Below are 25,201 nucleotides of genomic sequence, written 5' to 3'. Positions count from 1 at the left end.
CTGTATTTATTGTAATAACCACTCTGTGCTATCAAGAGAGGGGCCGGTGGATGGCCGGATAGTTAGCGCGTGCACGCTGCATCATAAGGTCTGTCATTGAGTCATCTGGCGTGTTTTCGAATGCCAGGTTGTACGGATGGCCGGATAGTTAGCGCGTGCACGCTGCATCATAAGGTCTGTCATTGAGTCATCTGGCGTGTTTTCGATTCCCGGTTATACATGACAAGGAGTAGGGTCATCTGTCCAGCCTTGTGGGTTTTCTCTGGGTCCTCCGGTTTCCTCCCATTGCTACAGACCAGTACGTGCATGCAAATTATTGAAATATAAAAATTGAACCATGTTTTAGTCCCGAAATAATGACCACCTAGTTTGTGTTAAGTGGACATTAAACCCCATTTCTCTCTCTCTCTATGTGTACACATGGTTACTTCTATCACTGTGAATACGGTAATATGGCATGAATTTTATACTAACAATGTTAATTATGTGAATATTTAGACTGAATGTAAGAAATTAGTGTCATGATCTGGTTGTTGATCCTTTAATCAAAATGAATAGTTGACCAAGTCATAGATGTATAATATGTTTTTTGTTTATAACTTGCAATGTCTGTGTATATTACGGGGGGTTGGATGGCCGAATGGTTAGCACGTGCGCGCGCTGTATCATAAGACCTGTCATTGAGTCAACTGGCGTGGTTTCGAATGCCAGGTTGTACGTGACAAGGAGTAGGTTTGCCTGTCCAACCTCGTGGGTTTTCTCCGGGTCCTCCAGTTTCCTCCCACTGCTAAAGACCCCTACGCGCAAGCGAATTATTGAAAAAAAAAATTAAACCATATGTTAGTCCCAAAATGACCTAGTTTGTGTCGAGTGGACGTTAAACCCCATTTCTCTCTCTCTCATACAAGATAACAACGTTCCCCATTGTCAGTGATGCAGGATAAAGGACCTACCATGGAACAACATATAGTCATTCGGATAGTATGTAAAACTAAAGTCCTATGTTCACATTGCCGTGCACGTAAAAGATCTCTTGACAGATGGAATTCAATATTTGATCTAATTTCCCCTATATGGCGTATGCCTGCCTTCATTAGGCCGATCGGAGCAAAACAGTAGGACGTTAAACCCCATTTCATTTCATTTCATTTCTACTTTAATTTGCATTTTATTTCCGTAAAATATGTCTATTAATGTCATTTGTGTCATAAATGCTGTCAATTGGGTTTGAAAAGTTGCATGAATCAGCTGCACAGTAACCATAGCGATAAGTTCAAAATGGCTCTTAATGTCACTAAAATTTGTAGTTTTAATGGCTGATAACCTCCGATTCATACTTCAACATTGTTATCGTGTTAATGTAAAAAAAGATTCTATAGTTAAAGTAGCCAAGTCTTTAATTCAGTATCATCCAGTCTTCGACATTGCGAACACAACTTATTGGTCAATTTAAATCAACAGTGATGTTGTCATCTTACCATTTAATAATAAGCTTCTGGTATCCAATATTTAAGACACAATGAAAATTTTAATCTCTGTCACACAAGTTACATTCCAGAATGCTTTTGAGCGCCAATTGTAATGAGGTGACTGGATGAACAAGGCTAAATGTTATATAAATGTATAAATTATATATATGAAATGTGATATAAACTATTAATTAGACATTTATTAACATGAAAAGACCATAATCAACTCTCAATGCCATCGTATGTGTCTGATATCTGATATTCACTGGATTTAAGAGCAGATCACTGTATAGAAACATCTTGCAGTTTACATGGAGAGGCTACCAATCATTCCATATTGAAATCCCCGAAGGAGAATATGTCAGCATAACAAAAATGGCCTTTCTAAGGGGTTTCAAAACTAAGAACGTAGGAAGGCAGGTCAGAGAGCACTTCCACTTTGTAAGCCTTGGTATCTTATATGTTTCTTTTTATGCTTTCAGAAGTTATCGGAATCCTAATCAAGCTGAGATTTTTTCGGATTTTCCTGACCCGAAAGGTCACCTCCGACCAAAGACAGTGCCAGCCAACCGAGCCTTTGTACCACAGCCTTATTTTTTTCGTTACTATAATCACCACAGACCAGTGAGAACAATCAGTGCCAAGTCCAAATATTCCTTACCTGTTACAGAAGGTAAGTTGAATAAAATAACATACTTCATTCTTGATAACATTGACCATTTAGTTTTAGACTACCTATTTTTTTTATACATTTCAACAATATGGTTACTTGTATAGGTAATTTTTTACTTCAATTTCATGCATACTCCTCGCAGTGTTTCATTTGATTATACCTAATCCCACTTAACACTGCTGTAAAGGATGCAAATTTCTGTTCCAAATTATGACTGGTCAATAGTCCGATTAACAACCAATAGCTAACTGCGTAACAATATCATTGCGCTTTAAACAGAGCTCCAAATTGGATCAAATATGTTTACATAACGTTACGTCATGACTCATGATTTTATTATGCCCAATTAACCAGTGCATAGCAGAATATTGCAGAAAAACTAATTGCGTGACCAACGAGGCCATCAAAACGAATACAATGTAAACAATACTGTTTGGAGACGAACAATACTTTCACCATTTTTAATACCTTAAATCATTTTCCAAAGTTTTAGGGAAGACCCCATATTAGACGAAGGGCTGTCATGTTGCTGTACTTGGGATAGATTTGATTGAACGGGAAGAACAGACACACTCCCTCAAAAGCTCGAGTATCAGAAGCCAATCCAGCAATGGCCAGAGAGGGATTTCTTGGGCCATTGCTTCAGGAATATGTATTTCATGTGGCAAATAGCAGATCATAACTCGTATTACACAATATTTTTCTCTGGGTTATATATTCATGATTGTCTGTTTTTCACGGCTAGCCCCGGATCCATTCACTTAATCTGCTATGTACGTTTGTTTGTGATTCCTGCGTATTGTTTCTTGTCCGTAGATTTGTTTTGTGTAATTGTCTGTGGTACGGTACCCCTGCACTTGATAATACTCTTCGAAATGTCCTAAAATAAACTAGTAGCTATTTTCCCATGTTTACAATCTGATTAGGATACAGATCTATATTTATTTGTATTTTTTTATACTTTCGATGGCCCCTACTACATGAAGATCTGATCCAATGATGTCAGACATTTGATTAACCAATCAGTGTTGATGTTTCTAATAGGATACCCACAGTTCCATGCATCGCATGCCAAGAACTTGTTGCAACAGATCATTTCATTGGCTAATCCCTCACATCAAGCAGAATGTGGGTTATATAACAACTAGTGTAGTAAAGACAAGTAAAACGAAATTTTTAACTATAAAAAACAAAATTTTGCCTGGACAGCAGCACTATGGACTACTCTTATATCAAATTCCATCTGCCAAGCGATCTTTTACATGCACACCCATGTACACGGGACCTTGGTTTTTCATCCCATTCGGTCGTCCCATCCGAATGACTAGACAACTGTCCTTGTCACTCCCTCCGTCCTACACCACTGACATGGGGAAACCAATGCCGGAAATCATCTCGATCCAAACCAGGATCGAACCCACGACATCCAGCACCTTTTTTTTTTGTTTTTTGATACAATTATTTTTTCAAACAAAAAATATCACATATAAATATAATGATACACATGTGCGATTTAATCTGAAACATTTAAAATAAAAGGAAGTTGATGTACAGATAAAACTTTATGTAAAATCAATTTTTTTATTCGTTGTCAATAATTTTAATGTAGGAGTTCTTGCTAATAATTATTAGCAAGAACTCCTACATTAAAATTATTGACAACGAATTAAAAATTGTAAGTCATATTTGTGTTTTTCATGTAATGGTACATATATTCATAGTGATCGGATAAGATCTTCTTGAATAATATACAAACATTTATTTTTGAATTATTCATATTGAAAAAGAGCCTACACTTCATTATGCTTTAATCTGTACGATGAAAAAACGATGTTAAGGAATCTACTTTGCTTATGTTTTTTGACTGGGTATCCAAATTTAAGCTGTACATCGTGTAAGCTGTCTCTTTAAAGAAGAATAAAATGATTGATTTAACTAATTCTTGGAGGCTGTTTAGTGTTTTACAATTAAGAAAAATGTGTTCTATGTCTTCTATAACATTATTTACATTATAAACGGTTTTACATAATGTACAATACGGCGAATCTATTTTACCGATATTGGATAGCTTTTCATTAGTCCATATAACATCGTGTACAATTTTATAATCATTTTCTATCATATCTGTGCTTTTTAGATTAAAGTTAACAGATCCCCAGATTTCATGCCAGTTTGTAATGTCGTAGCCTTTTGAATCCATTTTGCCATTCCCGTGGGTTCTTGTACATGGGGTGTTGGATGGCTGAATGGTTAGCGTGCGCGCGCTGTATCATAAAATCTGTTATTGAGTCAACTGGCGTGGTTTCGAATCCCCGGTTGTATGTGACGAGGAGTAGGGTCCTCCAGTTTCCTCCCACTGCTAAAGACCCCTATGTTATTGAAATAACATTAAACCATATGTTAGTCCCGAAATGAACATTAAGCCACATCTCTCTCTCTCTCTCTCTCTCTCTCTCTCTCTCGGTCCTCCGGTTTCCTCCCACTGCTAAAGACCCCTACGCACAAGCGAATTATTGAAATAAAATTAAACCATATGTTAGTCCCGAAATGAACTAGTTTGTGTCGAGTGGATGTTAAACCCCATTTTTCTCTCTCTCTCTCTCTCTCTCTCTCTTTCTCTCTCTCTCTCTCTCTTGTACATATTTATTCCTAAGAATATATAGCCACAGTGGCTCCCTAGCCCCTCCATTTGATAGATGTATAATATGTTTGTTGTTTATAACTTGCAATGTCTGTGTATATTAGGGGGGTTGGATGGCGCGTTGTATCATAAGGTCTGTCATTGAGTCAACTGGTATGGTTTTCATTCCACTGATGTACGTGACAAGGAGTAGGGTCGCCTCTCCAACCTCGTGGGTTTTTTCCGGTTCCTCCGGTTTCCACCCACGGCTAAAGACCCCTACGCGCAAGCGAATTATGTAAATAAAATTAAACCATATGTTAGCCCTGAAATGACCTAGTTTGTGTCAAGTGGACGTTAAACCCCATTTCTCTCTCTCTCTGTATATTATGTGTCATGTTCGAGAGCTTGTCTTATGGGTCTTTCTTTGTCCTCCCATAGTTATAACGATTGTAAACTTAAGCGGTAATCTTGAAAGTACATTGATATTGTGTTTAAGGAATTTCATCAATTTAAAGATACATTATAGGAGATAAGATAAAGAGCTGGAAGTTCTCACTATAATAGTTACAAATTAGATAATGTAGAGGGAACATGCTGAAAATTTCAGTCAAATTGAACCACTATGAACCGAGAATTAATCGATTGAAATTTTGGCCTAGCCTCAATCATCATTACTAAAGTCTGTATGATAAAAAACATTTATCGATTATCCATTTCATGATTAAATTATGAAGTCGAGTAGCAAATGGGATCATAATCCAGTAAATATTATTAAATCGCGAAGGAAAATTATGCAGTAAATTAGCTCATAATCCACCAAAGATCACAGGCTAGCGATGCCATCAAGAGCTGATTATGGTCTGGATAAGTTAATTAATGTCTAATTAATAATTTAGATAACATTTCAGGCCTAAAGAAAGACCTGCAATTGGCAGATTTAGCTCTTGCATAATGTATGTTAAAGGTATTTTCTAGGCAGTTATTGGTAGATTTTATATTCTTACATGTACATCTCCCTGCGTACGAAGTAGATATTGGTTGCCATGGTAACTGATGAAATTGTCTTTCGATAATGATATGGTTGATAATAAGATTTGAAACTGTTTTTCTTGCATTAAGATGTAAATCATGTCCTTTGATTGGGTATTGATAAATCTTTTCTTGCAGCAAATTTTTTATTCTCTCGACAGCCACGATAAATTGTATAAAAGTAAAAAAAAAACCCTACAAGAATTTAGTGAAAATGATTCTAATTCCTTGGTGAATGTTATTTTATTTGTCAGCCATGTTATGAATGGCTGAGTTTGTAGATCGAAAGTTACAAATAGAATTAATTACGAGAATCACTTTATGGTACACGTCTGTGAAGAGACTTAGTAATCAGATCTATAGTGTAAATACAAGTTTACATTCAAAATCGCAACTTTTATTCTTTAAACCCCTCTCTTGTCTTGCTGGTATAAAGGGGATTTTATGTTGTGAAATGTCCAGACAGTTATTTATCTTCTTCGAGGGTTTTATTCCCCAGAAGAATTCATTTGCGAATTTTTCAATTTTTTTTGAAGAACTTTTCATAACACGGTTGATTTTTTTATATGCTCACATTTTCATGTGGAAGGATATTGTTGTCGCCCCTGTTCATCCAGGTGTTTGTCTGTCCATCCATTCACATATAGAGCATATTATTTATCCGATTTTGACGAAACTTGATATATAGAATTATATCCCAAAGTTCTTGATTCCTTTCAATTTTTCCATGCATCCGACTGTAACTTCATGGATTACGACCCCTGGTTGTACGAAAAATCACGTTTTTAGCTTGTTGACACTCTAGAGGTCACAATTTTTATCCGATTTTGATGAAACTTAAAATGTATGTTTATGACCCAAAGATCTCATTTCATGTCACTATTGGGGCATATCAAACTGTAACTGATTGTATGAAAAACCCAATTTTGCAAAATATTGGCGTATCTTGCATGGCAACCAGTTGTTTAAACCCTAGAATTATTTGAATTTTTGTACCAGCCCTGTCACACGAATTATTGATTAGTGCTAATACTTAGAAGATATTGGATTTATTTTTTTTTGTGCACCTTATGGTGTTGAAAGAACCATAAAAATAGATTGTCAATAATTGTGCACTTTATGTGGTAAACTTTGCAAAATATATGAACAATGTCAAACAGGTGCATCTTAAACTACAGGGTCCGCCATTAAGTCATCAAGTTAAAGGGTATGGTTTTCATCCTAGGAGTGAAACAAAATGAAATAAAATGGGGTTTAACGTCCTACTGTTCTGCTCCTATGCTGGGCTAATGAAGACGGGCATACGCCATACAGTGTGGTATGAGGGAAATTTTGCCCGGGCAGCGACGCTATCGCCTATTCTTATATCGAATTCAAACTGCCAAGGGATCTTTTACGTGCATTCCAATGTATACACGGGACCTCAGTTTTTCATCTCATCCGAAGGACTAGACAGCTATCCTTGTCAGACCCTCCGTCCTGCATCACTGACAAGGGGGAACCACGCCGGAAAATCTGGATGAACTTTCTCGGCCAATGCAGCAGGGTTCCCGCGGTCCTTGAAAATCCTTGAATATCCTTAAATTTAAAATTTCATTTTCAAGGTCTTGAATATCCTTGAATTTCGCGGAAATAGGAAAATATCCCTGAATTTCAGTTGAGATCATTAATTTTGTTTCAAATGTCTTCAATTCCTTTTAAATATGAGATTATAACGATAGTTGGTAATGTTTTGGTTATTTTTAAGATGAAAAATTGTAACTTTAGGCCAAAAAATGTCCTTGAAAATCCTTGAATTTGACGTATATTTATCCTTGAATATCCTTGAAAAAATGTTTGACGAAGCCGCGGGAACCCTGTGCAGGGATCGAACACCTGACCTCCAGGCTAGCGAGCCAGCGTCTTACCCACTTAGTAGGAGTGAAACTATGACGCTTTCATCTATGAGAGAGAGAGAGAGAGAGAGAGAAATGGGGTTTAATGTCCACTCGACACAAACTAGATCATTTCAGGACTAACATGTGGTTCAATATTATTTCAATAATTCGCTTGCGTGTAGGGGTCATTGGCAGTGGGAGAAAGCCGGAGGACCCAGAGAAAACCCACGAGGTTGGACAGGCGACCCTACTCCTTGTCACCTTCAACTGGGGAATCGCAACCATACTAGTTGACTCGTTGACAGATCTTACGATACAACACACACATGCTAACCATTCAGCCAGTAATTTCGTTGACACAGCCCTTTTCAGTCTCCAGGGCTGCGTTCACATTGGTATTATTATCTGTTACTGTAGCTAAATTCAATTCTGGTATGAACACTTGGCTCTTAAACAGAAGTTTCTGATATAAACATAATGTAAACATAACGATAATTACTTGTTCTTAACAAAACACAACACACAGTATATATCACTGTAACCCAGGTATCGTTTAATCATGTGTATCTAGCACTAATTTCTTTCACATTCGTTTAATATCCAATCTTTGTTTTAAAATTTGTAAACACTGTTTAAAATCACCATAAATCATTTAATTTGTACTTCTGTCCAGTTTAAAGCTGACCATTCAATTTTGATAATGAGTGTCCAATTTACAAGTGTTTAATTACTCAGTCACTGTTAAAAAATAAACAACCCAATTGATTAATGATGTATAATGATTAATTTTTGAACAGTGATCAGGAAATTAAATACTTGTAAATTGGATAGTCATTATCAAAATTGATCAATCATCTTTAAACTGGACACAAGTACAAATTAGATGATTTTTGGTGATTTTAAACGATTTTAACGAATTTTTAAACAAAGATTGGATATTAAACGAATGTGAAAGAAATTAATGCTAGATACACAAGATTAAACGATACCTGGGTTACAGTGTATGGATATAACTACTTCTCTATTATTTAATAATTATGTTTTGTAACACATACAGGTCACGTTTTCAAGTAAAACATGACCTGTATGTGTTACGAAACATCGTTATTATGAATAGTTAAATATGCTTCAAGATGTCATTTAAAGGGACAATAACACTCTTGCTGACTTGACAGCTCCAGAAAATAAAAATAGCCTTATTCTAAGTACTAGATGTGTTAGTATACTACCTGTTGTGTAAATTATCCATTAAATTCTATTTTACTTGTCCAGAGGGTTCAAAAATATTTTTAAATCCACGTCACATTTGAAAAGCTTTACGTCAGGCTTTTCAAATCATTTAGTTGAATTTTTCCAATTTTTTAAATTAGGTGTGTTAAGATGAAATTTATATCACCAATTAATTGGAATATTGTAAAATAGTACAATTTGTTGACCAGAATAAAGATTGGGAAATATTATTCAGTTACAACAAGTGTGGTATTGAGCCTTTAAGGATTTTTTACTTGTTCTTAGAGGCCCGAGTATCACTGACTCCAAGGCATAACAGAATATTTTTTGTGTCACCCAAGGAAATAACTTACTTTTTCTGCTTATAAGAACTCTAAGTCAGTCTGTATGAACGCAAACATCATTTTGGGTTTGTGGAAATGGGCCTTGAGTAATATCAGTGTATGAATACAGTGTAAGACGGAGGCGCAATTCGGTGGCAACGCCAGACTGATAACAACATCTTTCTTCCTGATAATTCCTGATAATTGTTGGTAAAAGGTTTGCTTAAAATAAACAGAATTAGGAAATGGAAGGAATGGCATCTTAATCGTTTGTCAGACTTGATTTTGATAAAGGGGTGTTACATGATAATTGTGCTAGACCAATTTTTTACGCTTTCTATAAATATCAGTACATGGTGATCTTAAAGGGCGAATGGCTCTATTCTTGGGAACCTTGAAATAGAAATGAAATGAAATGGGTTTAACGTCCTACTGTTATGCTCCTATACTGGGCTAATGAAGACAAGCATACGCCATACAGTGTGCTATGAGGGAAATTTTGCCCGGGCAGCGGCACTATCGCCTACTCTTATATCGAATTCCAACTGCCAAGGGGTCTTTTACGTGCATTCCAATGTATACACGGGACCTCGGTTTTTCGTCTCATGCGAAGGACTAGACAGCTGTCCTTGTCAGGCCCTCCGTCCTGCATCACTGACAAGGCGAAACCACGCCGGAAAATCGGGATGAACTTTCTCGGCCAATGCAGGGATCGACACCCGACCTCCAGGCTAGCGAGCCAGCATCTTACCCACTTAGCCACGTGATCCCCTCATTGAAATAGAAGAAATGGATCTAAATGCAAATATTAATGAAATATGAATGTATATAAGGTGATTTATATTCAATTTTTAAAAAAAAACTATTGTAATTTCTAATCAATTATGTTTGGTAAAATATGCGAACTGTCCAAATTGAACTGCAGTCATTTCAACCAGCTTAGTCCATTGTATATGTTTTTTAAATCGTTATTTTTGTCCGCATTGTCTTTTAGAATATGCTTTTCTTTATTCATTATAATTGGCGCCTGAAACCATAGAGTGCACCACTCTTGTACTGATTTTACAATGTTCATTGTATCTTAAATATTGGATATTAGAATCCTATATTTTCACAGCAAAGATAACAACATCAGTATTGATTGAAATACACCAACATATTGAATTCTAATCTGTGTTTTTAAATTTGAATATTATTGAAAACATTGAGTTAGAGGAAAACATAATTCTAATGATTTTTTCTCCCGATCAAGATAAGCGTATACCATGGTATAATGAATAATCTCCACATTTCCCAATGCAATATTTAAAATCAGATATTTGGGATAAACTTGAATGACAAATATAAACGATCATGCTGTGCTTTTTAAGTGGGTTGTACGTGATAAGGAGTAGGGTCGGCTGTCTTACCTCGTGGGTTTTCTCCGGTTTCCTCCCATTGCTAAAAACCCCTATGCGCAAGCGAATTATTGAAATAAAATTAAACCATATGTTAGTCTTGAAATAACCTAGTTTGTGTCAGTGGACCTTAAACCCCATATCTCTCTCTCTCTCTCTCTCTCTTGTTAAGTGATGCAGTGGTTACAGAGAACCACAATATATTTTTTTTTATATAGCCTGAAATATGTACCATGAGTTGCAAAATAGGTGTGCACACGTCCACAGATTGCAGGAAACAGTAAATTTGATCTCAATATTTGATGTATGTGTTGCTCTACTGTCTTCAGGGCTAGTTGTAGAAAATGCAGGCCCAGTTTGGAAGGCCCATAAAGTTACAGGATAAGAATACATGGCTGGATAGGCCTATATTCATTCATATTTAAGGCCCAAAGTTACAGGATAAGAATACATGGCTGGATATGAATAACTTTAAATAGGCCTATATTCATTCATATTTAAGGCCCAAAGTTACAGGATAAGAATACATAGCTGGATATGAATAACTTTAAATAGGCCTATATTCATTCATATTTAAGGCCAACTATGCTTTACTTCACAATACCTGAAAATAGTCACACATGACAGCCCTGCTATTGAGTCAAGTGGGCGGGGTTATCACCAGGTGAACTATAGATGTAAACTTGCAACAGAATACGTTACACACTTTTCTTTTTATTTCTGTCTGAAGATCAAACTTTGATATCAACTACCTTATTTTTTGACCTGACATTCATCGGGTTATCAGATGACATTTTCCGACAGCGCCAAGGTTCCTATCGCACCTTTCTGGCTAATTATTGTTCTATATAGACTCCAGGTGAAATGATGAAGCAGTGCTGCAAATGCTATCGCACTGAAGTGCAACGTGGAAAACAGGCAAAAGATAATATTAGACATGTTATTGTAAGACATGAAGCTAGGTGCTCTCAGTTGAGTTATTTTAGCCGGTCATTATGGCTGTGATTTCTACTCATATTTGAACAAGTCATTATATGGCTGTAGTGTGAATTCTGAGTATTTCAGCCAGTCATTATGGCTGTGAATTCTACCCACATTTTAGCCAGTCATTATGGCTGTGAATTCTACCCATATTTCAGATGGTCATTATGACTGAATTCTATCTGTATTTCAGACAGTCATTATGACTGTGTAGTCTACCCATATTTCATCCAGTCATTATTTCAGCGAGACATTATGACTGTGAATTCTACAATAGTTACAAGGGTGAACTTTTTTTTCGTGCCAGCGGAATGACACTTTTTTCCTTGCCAGGCCCTTCTTCATGTTTTTGACATTAAAGAAGCTGCTGATACTGATATTAACCCATTTAACCCTAGAGTCAATTAAAAGATTAGCTACCGACCCCTAAGCTCATTTAATCAGCAGGGCCCATCTCCCTAAGCCAATTAGTGGATTATTGTTAATCCTAATATCTTCTACAAAACTGCAAATAACTAACAAAATATTTTATATACAAAGAAATACAGATTGTGGGGTTCTTTCCAATGATATAAAATTCAGTTGTACAAAGTAGCAATTATATTACTATAAATAATATTGAAAAGTCAGTTCCACTAAAATTATGACTTTTCTCTGTTATAATGGTAAAATAACGTTAACAAGTATTCCCCAAGAATTTTTTTTTTTTTAAAAATAGAATGCAAATATAGTCCCGTTGGCAGCAGTGTTCAAAGTAAATATAACTTTTAAAAAGAAATATCGCCCCAAATGACCATCACTTCATCACTATCGGCATTTGACATTTTGCCTTTAGTTATATGGCATGAATTGTCGTCTTCTTGGCTTCATTGCGTTGAAAAAAAAATATATATAGTTGAAATCTTCGACAATTAGCGAATATAACATTCCTTTTCATTGGGTGTTTTATTTTTATTACTCAATCGCCATTAATTTAAGAAATAAAAACAATAGAAATCAGTTGATTGATCTGGCACTTTTGTTCGCTAATGCCATTACCAAATATGATTGGTCGGCGAGTTGATTCGCTACCGCTAAATGACAGGTGCGAACTGATTTGCACTTGTCAAAAATGTGTTAAAGGCTTCAAAAAAGTATGTAAAACCTTCAGGATACAGAGTTTGATCAAGTTTGAGAACAGTTGTCCAATGTCATTGGTATTTAACTTGCCAGACGTTACATGTACTTGTATCATTGCCATTTTCTCCATTTGGATGCAGCTCCTCAGGGAGGTTTAGGATAATATTAGGCATATTGTAAGACCTAGAGAATACAAGAATGCCAACATTGAATCATGTGGTCGTTTCATGCACTTAACACTGACATTCTCCCCATTTCTCCATAATTCATGACATTTTTATTGACATTTCAAGATAGAAAGTAAGATTTGTGTTCTCCACAACTGATAGCATTTCACCGAAAAATGGTGAGAGAGAGAGAGAGAGAGAGAGAGAGAGAGAGAGAGAGAGAAATGGGGTTTAACATCCACTCGACACAAACTAGGTCATTTCGGTACTAACATATAGTTTAATTTTATTTCAATAATTCGCTTGCGCGTAGGGGTCTTTGGCAGTGGGAGGAAACCTGAGGACCCGGAGAAAACCCACAAGGTTGGACAGGCGACCCTACTCCTTGTCATGCACAACCAGGGATTCGAAAACACGCCAGTTGACTCAATGACAGACTGTATGATACAGCGCACACATGCTAACCATTCGGCTAACCATTCGGCCATCCAAGCCCCCCCCCCACACCACCACCCACCCACCCCATTTAAAAATGACTAGGAAGTTGAATTATGACTTAGAAATTTACAAAAGTATTCTAAAACGAACTAATCTATATAAATAAAATCAAAAATGTCTGTTTGTATGTGTGTGTGTGTGTGTGTGTGTTCGCCCATCACGCTTTGTCGCCGCCATAGACCTCTACATATACATTACAATGGTATCAAATACATGTAAATTAGCATAACCCCGTGAATGTTTTAGGCCATCGAATTTGGGCCCAGGGGGAATTGGTCCCCATGCAAATTTGGGTCCTGGGTGAATTGGAATTTGATATAAGAGTAGGCGATAGCGCTGCTGTCATGGCAAATTTCTTTCATAGCAGACTGTATGACGTATGTCCGTCTTCATTAGTCCTGTCGAAGCAGAACAATAGGACATTAAACCCCATTTCATTTCATTTCCATTCTACATGAATTCAAACAGACGGCATACGCCCATGTTTATCTATTTTTTCCAACACGGAAGGAGTACGATTATAGATTAGAGAAGAACGTACGTAATAGAAGACAACGAGCGCGTAATTATTTAATTGATTTCTAAGCGCTTGGGCACTAATCATTTAACGTATCTTGTAGCTCAGAGAGATATTTTATTGAACGCGTCTGCATTTATATAAGCTATAATTACTGATCCGCCCTTTCTCTAGTCCATATTTACATCTTGTATGACGTCAGTAGGTATTCACCTTACCCATATTTCATTGATTATCAGAGCGCCATTAACAGGTGATTATACTCAGATATTTTCACGATTCACCTGTTCACCTCTTTATAAATCAGAATCTATTGGTTTTGGCGTATATTTCGATCTATTTCTACTTCTGACACCAATTTACCAGTCGGCACGTACGTCCTGATCATATGGGATTAGATAATGATTTTATTTTTACTTTGCTCGCGTCATTGATACATAACTGGGTTATTTTGTCTGAAATGAAATGGGGTTTAAAGTCCTACTTTTCTGGATTGTATGTGACAAGGAGTAGGAGTGCCTGTCCATCCTTGTAGGTTTTCTTCAGTTCCTTTGGTTTTCTCCCACTGCTAAAGACCCCTAAGCGCGAGCGAATTAATGAAATAAAATTGAACAATATGTTAGTCCAGAAATTACCTAGTTTGTGTGGAGTGGATGTTAAACACAATCTCTCTCTCTCTCTCTCTCTCTCTCTCTCACTCTCTGGACATAGGTCATGGTGGAAATTTTGCCTAGACAGTGGCCTTTCCATCCGTCCTTCATCAAATTCCAACTGGAAGTCCTCATTTTTTTTTTATGGCTCATCCGAATGACTAGACTAGACGCTTTTCGCAGGCCCTCTGTCCTGCTCCACTGACAATGAGAAACCATGCGGAAAAATAGCTCAATCATCAATGAGTTAGTAAGTCAGCCATGAATCTCTGTTAGGTTGGGAGAGGTACAGGGGTTGCTATATCACCAGTGTTACAAATAGATTTGAATATATTTCGAATAACAAATGAGGGTGAAAGGGGGTGTGCGGGGGGAGGGTTATATCATTAGTTAATTATATAATACAAATAGATTTAAATATTTTTGGAATAACATGTTTTTTTTTGTTTTATTGAAGTGGTGAGCGTGCAAGGTATGTTTTGTTATATCAAATGTGATACAGTTAGATTTGATGGTAGGGTGGAAGGGGGGTGGGGGGGGGGGAGAGGGTTGCATTATTATCGATACAAATAGATTTAAATAATTTTGGAATAACATGTTTTTTTGTTTTGTTGAAGAGTGGGGAGCGTGCAAGGTATGTTTTTGTTATATCACATGTGATACAATTAGATTTAATTAACATGATGGTTGGCGGAGGGGGGGGGGCTTTAATGTCATTAGTGACTTAAATAGATTTGGATATTTTGGGACTTAATTAGAATTGGATATTTTGGGAATACAATGGTGGGAGTAGTATGGTGTGGGTATGTTATATCACAAGTGATAAAAATAGATTTAATTTTTTGTTAAATTAACATGTTGGCTGTTTTCGACCATATCACCAGTGCAATGCAAATAAAAGGTTATCCGCACCACGAAGTCTAAAAGATACTATTTTAAGTGTAGTCGGAATCTAAATCTTTGCGATTCTTTAGAAATTCATTAGGGAGAGTAACAAAAGAGGGGAAAATCCATAAAGTCAATTATTAAGTAATTTCTGTGATGATTAAAAGTTATTAATCTGATTTGAGCAGCCACCAGAATAGAAAGTGAATGAAGTTAGACTGACCCAGAATTGTCTCTATAAATAGACAATAGACAGCTATGTTAAAGAGATGAGAGAGAGAGAGAGAGAGAAAGAGAGAGAGAGACCCACTATGTTTATGTTAAAGGGATAAGGTGTGTGAGAGAGAGACAGACAGAGAAAGAGAGAGAGAACCCGATGAATGTCAGGTCAAGAAATAAAAAGAAACTTGTGTAACATATTCTGTTACAAGTTTATATCTAGTTCTTCATGGAGAGAGAGAGAGAGAGAGAGAGAGAGAGAGAGAGAGAGAGATGAGGTTTAATGTCCACTCAACATAAACTAGGTCATTTTGGGACTAACATATGGTTCAATTTTATTTCAATAATTCGCATTGCGCTTAGGGGTCTTTACAAAACATTACAGGAGCAGAGTAACAGAAATATAGATATTGACAAAATAATAATGCTTCTTAGTCTCCGTGGTGCTGTATTGTCGAGAATTTTAAACTGCTCCATCTGTTACTATGATAAGAGCTGAAGTTGATGTTCTGATCGCAAAATCCTGGATAATTTCATTCAACTGAAGATTATTGATAAGATGAAATCATTAGATGTACTTTAGCTGTAAATCCTGCACTGGAAAAAAACTTTGGATTCCTCAGATTTTCACCGCTCATTTTCGACTTTTTCAGTGGTGCAGGAATTGGGTGTTTTTTAAAGAACACCATATAGTTGTTCTGATAAGACGTAAAACTGAGGACCTGTGTTCCCATTGGTGTGTCCACAAGAGAATCCTTGCAAGTTGAAATTAGTTGTCAGAGCAAGATTTCACTCGTAGCTCACAATTTTAATGAGTCAACTGGCGTGGTTTGATTCCCCGGTTGTACGTGACAGGGAGTAGGGTCGCCTGTACAACCTCGTGGGTTTTCTCCGGTTTCCTTCCACTGCTAAAGACCCCTACGTGCAAGCGAATTATTGAAAAAAAAATTGAACTATATGTTAGTACCGAAATGACCTAGTTTGTGTTGAGTGGATGTTAAACCCCATCCTTCTCTCTCTCTCTCTCTCTCAAGAGAACCCTTTAGAGTTGGAATTGGTTGTCAGAGCAAGATTTCCCTTGTAGCTCACAATAAGACTTAAGGTTAGCGCCTGCACATTGTATCATAAGGTCTGTCAATGAGTCAACTGGCGTGGTTTCAATTCCCTGGTTGTACGTGACAGGGAGTAGGGTCGTCTGTTCAACCTCGTGGGTTTTCTCTGGGTCCTTTGGTTTCCTCCCACTGCCAAAGACCCCTACGCGCAAACGGATTATTGAAATAAAATTGAACCATGTGTTAGTCCCAAAATAATCTAGTTTGTGTCGAGTGGACGTTAAACCCTTTTTCTCCCTCTCTATATGGCATACATGTAAATAATTCTTGGGAGTTGGAATTCGAGGAAGGGTAGACACTATTGTCCAGACAAAATTACATATCATTTCTGAGTATGTTGTCTCTTTAATGGCTTTTTTTTGGGTATCATATTTCTTTTGTTGCAAAGTCAGTGAAACAACTTTTGTTACTCAACCAAATGAACATTGCGTTATTGATCAGGTAGCTGTTTAGGAGAATATCTGATTATTGATTGGTTTTAATTACGGATAATCTGTCACTGTCTGTAATTTTCCAGACATTTTCCCGGAAACTAAGCTCGATAACTTGGGGATTTGAGTAAGTAATGGTCTGATTAATAGAGAATAACTTTAATGAATTGGTTCCATGAGTTTAAGATGTTTGCATGAACTTGAGATGAGTAGATTTCAACAATTATTTGAGAAATTATTTAATTATATGACCAATTATTCAATTATATGATCAATTATTCTATTATATGATCAATTTATTGGATATTTTGGGATTTGGGCTGATTTTTTTACTTTTTTACTTGAATAAATGAAAATATTTAAATGGAATGACAAATGCTTGTTTCTCGACTGTCTAAATCATTGCCTGATTTCAATATACCGGTACTAGAATTCATTTTCCTTTTGTTATTTTCTCGAACTAATAACAAGAACGGCAAGTTCAATATCTAAATCTTACATGATGTTTCTTTAAGGTATTTGTGTTACATAATGAGATTTATTATAAGTCTTAATATCTCATCTGCTAATAAAATTCTATCATAATGAATAATTTTATTTCTTTGCCAGAATTGATTTTTTCGTAAATGAAAATCATCTTTTTCTACCACGTTACAATTTCACTGATTGGAAAACTTTTTCGAAAATTTAAAATTATTATCCACGCCCAAGATATAAATTTTTCTTATCAATTCCAAACCCTGTTGGAGAAATCATATCAATCATGCAATTTTTAAAAAAATTTTTTAAACAATATTGTTATTCATTAAATCTGAATTTGGATTGGGGAACAGGCTATGCCTATGTGTAACCCCTCTCTCTGATTTAGATACACGCAAGTTGGGTTTAGACTCACTAGCCAGGAGGTTGAATGTTTGATCCTGGTGATGACTGAGTGAGAAATGAAATGGGGTTTAACATCCTACTGTTCTGCTCTGACTGGGATAATGAAGACCGGCATATGCCATACAGTGTGCTATGAGGTAAATGTTGTCCGGGCTGCGACACTATGAAACGACTAGACAGCTGTCCTTGTCAGGCTGTCCATCCTGCACCACTGACAAGGGGAAACCAAATCGGAAAAACCTGATGAACTTTATCGGCCAATGCAGGCTAGCGAGCCAACGTCTCACCTATTTAACCACCGTGGCTCCGAGGGAAGGAAAAAGTGCATGGTGGGACGAAAGATCCAAGTCCTGCGTACTCGTGAAAGAACCATTGACAGTTGGAATTAAATGGAGAGTAGACAGTAACATGACTTTCCGGACAAAATTTCTCTCATATCACACTGCGGGGGGTTGGATGGCCGAATGGTTAGCACAAGCACTGTATCATACGGTCTGCCATTGAGTCAACTGGCGGGGTTTCGATTCCCCGGTTGTACGTGACAAGGAGTGGGGTCGCATGTCCAACCTCGTGGGTTTTCTCCGGGTCCTCCAGTTTCCTCCCACGGCTAAAGACCCCTACGCGCAAGCGAATTATTAAAATAAAATTGAACCCTGTGTTAGTCCCGAAATGACCTAGTTTGTGTCGAGTGGACGTTAAACCCCATTTCTCTCTCTCTCATATATCCAGTAGGAGCAGAGCAGTTGGAGGTTAAACTCCCTTTTAATTTCCATTCAAATCTGTACCTCATGGTATATTCCTGCCTTTATAAACTCAGAAAAGTAGGTTGTTAAACCCCATTTCATTTAATTTTTATTAAAATCTGGGCTAATATCTAGACGGTAAGTTATATAAGATAAGAATTAGTTGATCAGACAGATTGTGTCTATGGATCAACTTTGATTTTGTTGTTGAGTGGAATCAGGAACTAGTTTAATCGAGTTAGTTAATGGAATTGTCATGTAGATCATTGATAATTTCAGAATTAAGGCCACACCAATGTGTTTTACTATTCTTCGGGGGATTGGGTGGCTGAAATGGGGGCTGAAATGGGGGATTGGGTGGCCAAATGGTTAAACACGTAGGTCTGTCACTGAGTAGCAGAATAGTAGGACGTTAAACCCCATTTCATTTCTGTCTTTGAGTAGGGTCGGCTGTCAAATCTTTTGGGTTTTTTGCCACTGCTAAATACCCCTGCAAGCGAATTATTGAAATAAAATTGAACCATGTGTTAGTCCCAAAATGACCTAGTTTGTGTTGAGTGGACGTTAAACTCTATTTCTGTCTCTGGTAGTTTTTCTCTATTTGATCTCAAGCTCCATTCAACATAGGATCTATATAATCAATGAAAAATTGATATTCATGAACATAAAGGAACAACCCTATCCTAGGAGCTTATCCGGTGCAGGAAGGTGCTCATTCATCCTTGATTTCAAGCACAATTAATGGAACAATTTTCTTCAAGGGACTGATACGGTGCAGGGTGGTGCTCATTCACCCCTTGATTTGAAGCTCCATTCAACATGGTGTGTGAAAAATGGATATTCATGAACTTACTGGAACAACCTTCTTCAAGGAGCTGATCCAGTGCAGGGGGGTACTCATCCATCTCATCTTGTCTTGTCAGGAGGAGTAGGGGAACTGAATTATCTAGTCGGTGATCTATGCAGAATTGTGAGTTTGTTTCCATAAATAGAGTTGACTGCCTAACCTCATGGAAATTTGGCACAGTCCTTGGTTTGCACTCTACACATTCGATTTTATTTTTTGGTCCCTCCCACCCCCCCCCCCCCTTTTGGTGTTCACATAAAAGATCAATTGGCGTTTGGAATTAAAAAAGAGTATACATGGAAATCCAATATCGGCCAAAATTCTCCTTTCTAACATTTTTGCTTGTGACCATAGCAAAAAAATAAGATTCCTTGGTTTGCACTCTACAAATTTGATTTTATTTTTTGCCCCTTCCCCCCTTTTGGTGTTTGCATAAAAGATCACTTGGCATTTGGAGTTAACAAAGGGTTGGTGGAAATCCAATATCGGCCAAAATTCTCCTTCCTAACATTTTACTTGTGACCATAGCAAAAAAATAAGAAAATAAGATTCCTTGGTTTGCACTCTACAAATTGGATTTTATTTTATTGCCCCTCCCCCCTTTTTGGTGTTCACATAAAAGATCAATTGGCATTTGGAATTAACAAAGAGTTGGTGGAAATCCAATATCTGCCAAAATTATCCTTTCTAACATTTTACTTGTGACCATAGCAAAAAAATAAGAATATGTTACTCTAAAAATGACCAAAGTATTATGTTGATGAGACATCAACACAATTTCATTCGTTTAGTGAAGGACGGAGGGCCTAAAAAGGACAGCTGTCTAGTTGTTCGGATGGGACGACAAACCAAGGTCCCATATATACACATTGGCATGCATGTAAAAGATCCCTTGGGAGTTGATGTAAGAGTAGGCCATAGTGCCACTGCCCGGGCAAAATTTCCCTCATAGCACACTGTATGGCGTGTGCCCGTATTCATTTGCCCAGTCAGAGCAGAACAGTAGGGCGTTAACCCCAATTTCATCACTATTCCAGTCCTTTACCAGAAATAGATGATTATATTGTTCATTGACTTATAAATAAAATGAGACTTAGGAAGGTTGTTGAAAGTCATATATCTAATTGACGGAAATGTAATCTAAATAAAGGAATCTAATATGGTTGGAAATATTATCCAAGAAGTTTGCTTAAAATAGATAGGTGTGGTTTGCGTAAACTGTAAACTTTTGTCTATATATGGTAATAATAATTAACAGAATTACAGAAAACAAGATGGTCAATTTGTGTTCATTAATTCTAAGGAGAAATCTAGCCATTGCAGACTTTTTATTATTTTATCTGGTATTTTATTTTATCTGGTATTGAGTTAAGGCAGTGATTCTCAACCAATCTTCTGAAGTGTGCCGCGAAATTTTGAACAGCACACTAAGAAAATGTGAAAAATCATGTGATCCCAATTGAGTATTCACAGGTGTCTAATAAGAAGTTCATAGCTGTGTATTTTCTTATTTAGTTTGAGTCATTCTATGTGCCCATGATTAGTCTCTGTCTATGGTTGTATGCCGTCTGACTTACCATGTTTTTATTTTGTAAAATTCCAATATTTTTCATATATATTTAGCCAGGTATGCCGCTATTTTTTCAAAGGTGTGCCGTTGGCAAAAAAGGTGGAGAATCACTGAGTAAAGGGAACATAGAATGGCCCACATGGTAATCAGTTCAATAGATTGCCATAAACAATTACAGTTCTTCCTTTTGAGTCACATGGCTTCGTTTCGATCCCACATGTGACAAGGAGTCATGCAGCAGCCTGTCCAACTTCGTGAGTTTCTCCATGTCCTCCCATGTTTCCTTCCACTGCTAAAGACTTTTACGACCAATCAAATTATTGAAATCTAATTGAACTGGATGTTTGTTCCAAAATGACCTAATTTGTGTTGGGTGGTTATTAAACCCCATTTCTCTCTCTCTCTCTCCCCTTTTAAGATAGCCATTGAATCATTGATAAAATTGATATAATATTGGAAGAAACAAAAGACTTGTTTACTCAGAAAAAGTGAATTACTTAACCAGACTATGAATCTATTTTAAGACCATATTGATCAGTCAACTAATACCAGTTAGAAGGAACAACTCGGAACAAATTTACCTCAACTGTCGGAGTAATCATTGCGTGTCAGATAAATATATGATATACATCTTGTAATTCATCCTAATATACCATCTAATTATATACGTACATACAAAATCAAATATATTCACATGAAATGATTATTTACAGAAGGGTTTTTAAGGACTTCGGAGGATTTTGTCAAGGCAGCTGTATTCAGGGCAATTTGATTTGGGTGTATTGTCAATTCCATGCCACAAAAACACAAAAAGGCTTTGTAAAAAAAGAGGTGTACTTTAAATGATTAGTGTTTTATTTTCTTTGTGATATATAAGTGTGCCGCAAAATTTTGAACAGCACACTAAGAAATTTTCTCACAAAAGAAGCCAGCTATTTGACTGATGAAATTCGAAATACTGCAATAAAGTAAGTTCATAGCTGTGTTTTTCTTTATTTAGGTTTGAGTCATTCTATGTGTCTATGACTAGTCTGTGTCGGCGGTTGTATGCCGTCTGTGACTTGCCATGTTTTGATTTTGCAAAATTCAAATATTTTTCATATATATTTAGCCAGGTGTGCTGCTATTTTTTTCATGTGTTCCAAGGTGTGCCACTGGCAAAAAAAGGGTTGAGAACCACTGATATATGGTTATCTAAGAATGATCACACTTCCATTTTGCATTAGTGTTTTAAATTCAGACTATTATTCAGTCATATGTAACTGAAACCCCTTCCATTCACTTGATTTGATATTTGTTTATTTGGTGCAATGTCGATTTTCTGTCTTGTCTGCAGGTTTATCTTGTAGATTTTTGTTTTGCGTGTAGTGCGGTCCCCCTACACTTACTATTTGATATACATGTACAGTTGTACATGTAGTATACTGTTTGTATGAATGTATTGGGTTGTCTATGTAATATGTATTATTGAATGTATATGACTACACGTATGTCTAAGTGTATATGTATGCATGCTGTCCTTCATGGAGGTTTTGATGCAATAAACATCTTATCTTATCTTGTCTTATGAATATGAGTAAATCCTTTACTAATATTACCATTGAATGTTGTTATTTGACCGCATTTTTCTCTGGGTCCTCCGGTTTCCTCCCACTGCTATAAAGACCTCTATGCGCAAGCGAATTATTGAAATAACATTGAACCATGTGTTAGTCCCGAAATGACCTAGTTTGTGTAGAGTGGATGTTAAACCCATCTCTCTCTCTCTCTCTCTCTCTCTCTCTCTCTGATCAGGTATAATGTATTTATAATGTTGCCTGTCAATCTAGATTTAGTAGATTAAGTAGATTGTACCATATGTTAGTCCCGAAATGACTAAGTGGATGTTAAGCCCTCTCTCTCTCTCTCTCTCTCTCTCTCTCATATGGTTTATTTAGGGCATTATTCATTGAATGAATGTTTAAAACACTATTCAAATGTAGGTTCACTAATCACTTTCAGATGCTCATTAATGTCATTACATTTTTAATCTTTGAAATAGACGAGTTAAAAACCATTTTAGGAAGCCATTAAGGCCATATTTAATCATATTTATAATAAAAATACGTTTTATCTGATTTTTGGGTGGTTTAAGCATTAAAAATTCTGTGAATGAAAATAACTTCTTGTTTTAATGGCTATTTAATGTTCATTTTTTATTAATGGAATGTTAATTAATAAGGGCGTATAAGACAGGTGGGGGTGGGGGGGTTTGAAGGTGCTGCACCCTTCCCAAAACTACACCCTCTCCTAAACTGTGTCCTGCAAGTAATCACACTCTTTTTTTAGGTAAATAATCAGAAGTTCAGAAGTTAGTTAAAGTGACATTATGGGAGATTAGATAAAGAGTTGGTAGATCTTGCTATAATAGTTAAACAATAGCTAATGTAAAGAGAATATGCTGAAAAAATCAGTCAAATTGCTCCACTCTGAACCGAGATATTAGTGATTGAATTTTAGACTAGAGTTGACAGTTCTCGCTATAATAGTTACAAAAAATAGATAATGGAAACAGAATATGCTGTAAATTTCAATCAAATTGCTCCACTCTGAACCAAGATATTAGTGATTCAATTTTAGACTAGCCTTGATCATCATTCCTTAGTCGCTACAATGAAAAAAAAAGTCTTGATGATCCATTTTTATGTTTTAATTATTTTTAAAAAAAATGTAATCCAATCCACTAAATGTCGCAGGCTAGCAATGACATCGAGAGTTGATTATAGTCTGGATAAGTTAATTAATGTCTAATTAATTTAGATAACATTTCAGGCCTAAAAAAAGACCTGCAACAGACAGATTTAGATCTTGCATAATGTATGTTTAAATATTCAATGTTTCTATATTTAAGTTATTATTTAATGTATCAATTTGCTGAAAGTTTCATTCAAATTGATCCACTATGAACCGAGAACTAAGCGACTGAAATTTCCCCCTAGCCTCGGTCATCATTACTAAAGTCAGTACAATAAACAGCATAGTCTCGATTATCCATTTAATCGTTAAATCGAGAAGGAAAGTTAAGCAGTAAATCGGCTCACAATCCACTAAAGATCGCAGGCTAGCGCTACCATCTAGAGTTGATAACGGCCTGGATAGGTTAATTAATGTCTAATTAATAATTTAGATAACATTTCAGGCCTAAAGAAAAACCTGCAATAGACAGATTTAGCTCTTGCATAATGTATGTTTAAACATTTATGAAGATTTTTAAAGCCTATGTTGATCAACCTAGGATTTAATATTTGAATTAATTTTCTGCCTGTTATGCGATTTTTTGCAAAGTATCACTGTTTTAGATGGATATTTAAAAATTCATCCCAAGTCACGTATACTCCTGTATGCGTTATGTTATTCAGCCCAATATCTAATATTTTAAATTGACACTTTTATAGTATTATCAAAACATGCAAGTTCTCTTCAGCTGTTTGCTAATAATAAATACCATATGTTATTCTCAAGTGGGTAGACTGTCTACAAAAGATTAAAACCCAACCCATCCATTTCTATGAGAGAGAGAGAGAGAGAGAGAGAGAGAGATCCACTCAATACAAACTAGGTTATTTTGGGACTAACATATGGAGTTGCATGTTCGAGAGACAGAGAGAGTTTAACGTCCACCCCACTGGACACAAAAACTAGGTCACTTCGGGACTGACATATGGTTCAATTTTATTTCAATAATTTACTTGTGGGTAGGAGTCTTTAGCGGTGAGAGGAAACTGGAGAACTCAGAGAAAACCCACGAGGTTGGACAGACGACAGAAATTTCCAACACTTGGAAGCATGATTTGGATAATGTCCAAGATATTAATATGAATATATAATAGAATGTGATTTGAAATAGTTTAAAAATAAACAAAATATATATCTTCCCTTGGTTGTTAATAAAAACCACATGTAATCTCAAAATGACC

At 36.3% G+C, this 25,201-nt stretch overlaps 1 protein-coding gene across 7 annotated transcripts in view; it reads left to right on the top strand.

Moving 5' to 3' along the window:
- The window catches only part of LOC126822441 (uncharacterized), a 186,207-nt gene that overhangs the window by 68,153 nt on the left and 92,853 nt on the right, over window positions 1-25,201 (top strand). For 4 of the 7 annotated variants that reach the window (XR_008788351.1, XR_008788350.1, XM_050551358.2 and 1 more), the window contains one exon: window positions 1,952-2,142. Coding sequence is in view for 4 of the 7 variants with exons in the window: in XM_050551358.2 (XP_050407315.2) it covers window positions 1,952-2,142 (191 nt within the window). In the remaining 3 variants the exon portion in view is untranslated. Of the gene's footprint in view, window positions 1-1,951; window positions 2,143-2,629; window positions 3,103-25,201 lie in introns of those variants that run through there. The other 3 variants (XR_008788352.1, XM_050551357.2, XM_050551359.2) reach the window with 2 other exon arrangements.

Source organism: Patella vulgata, chromosome 5 (genome assembly GCF_932274485.2).
Source record: "Patella vulgata chromosome 5, xgPatVulg1.2, whole genome shotgun sequence".
Classification (NCBI taxonomy): domain Eukaryota; kingdom Metazoa; phylum Mollusca; class Gastropoda; family Patellidae; genus Patella; species Patella vulgata.
This window is presented reverse-complemented; position numbering and strand designations above follow the sequence as displayed.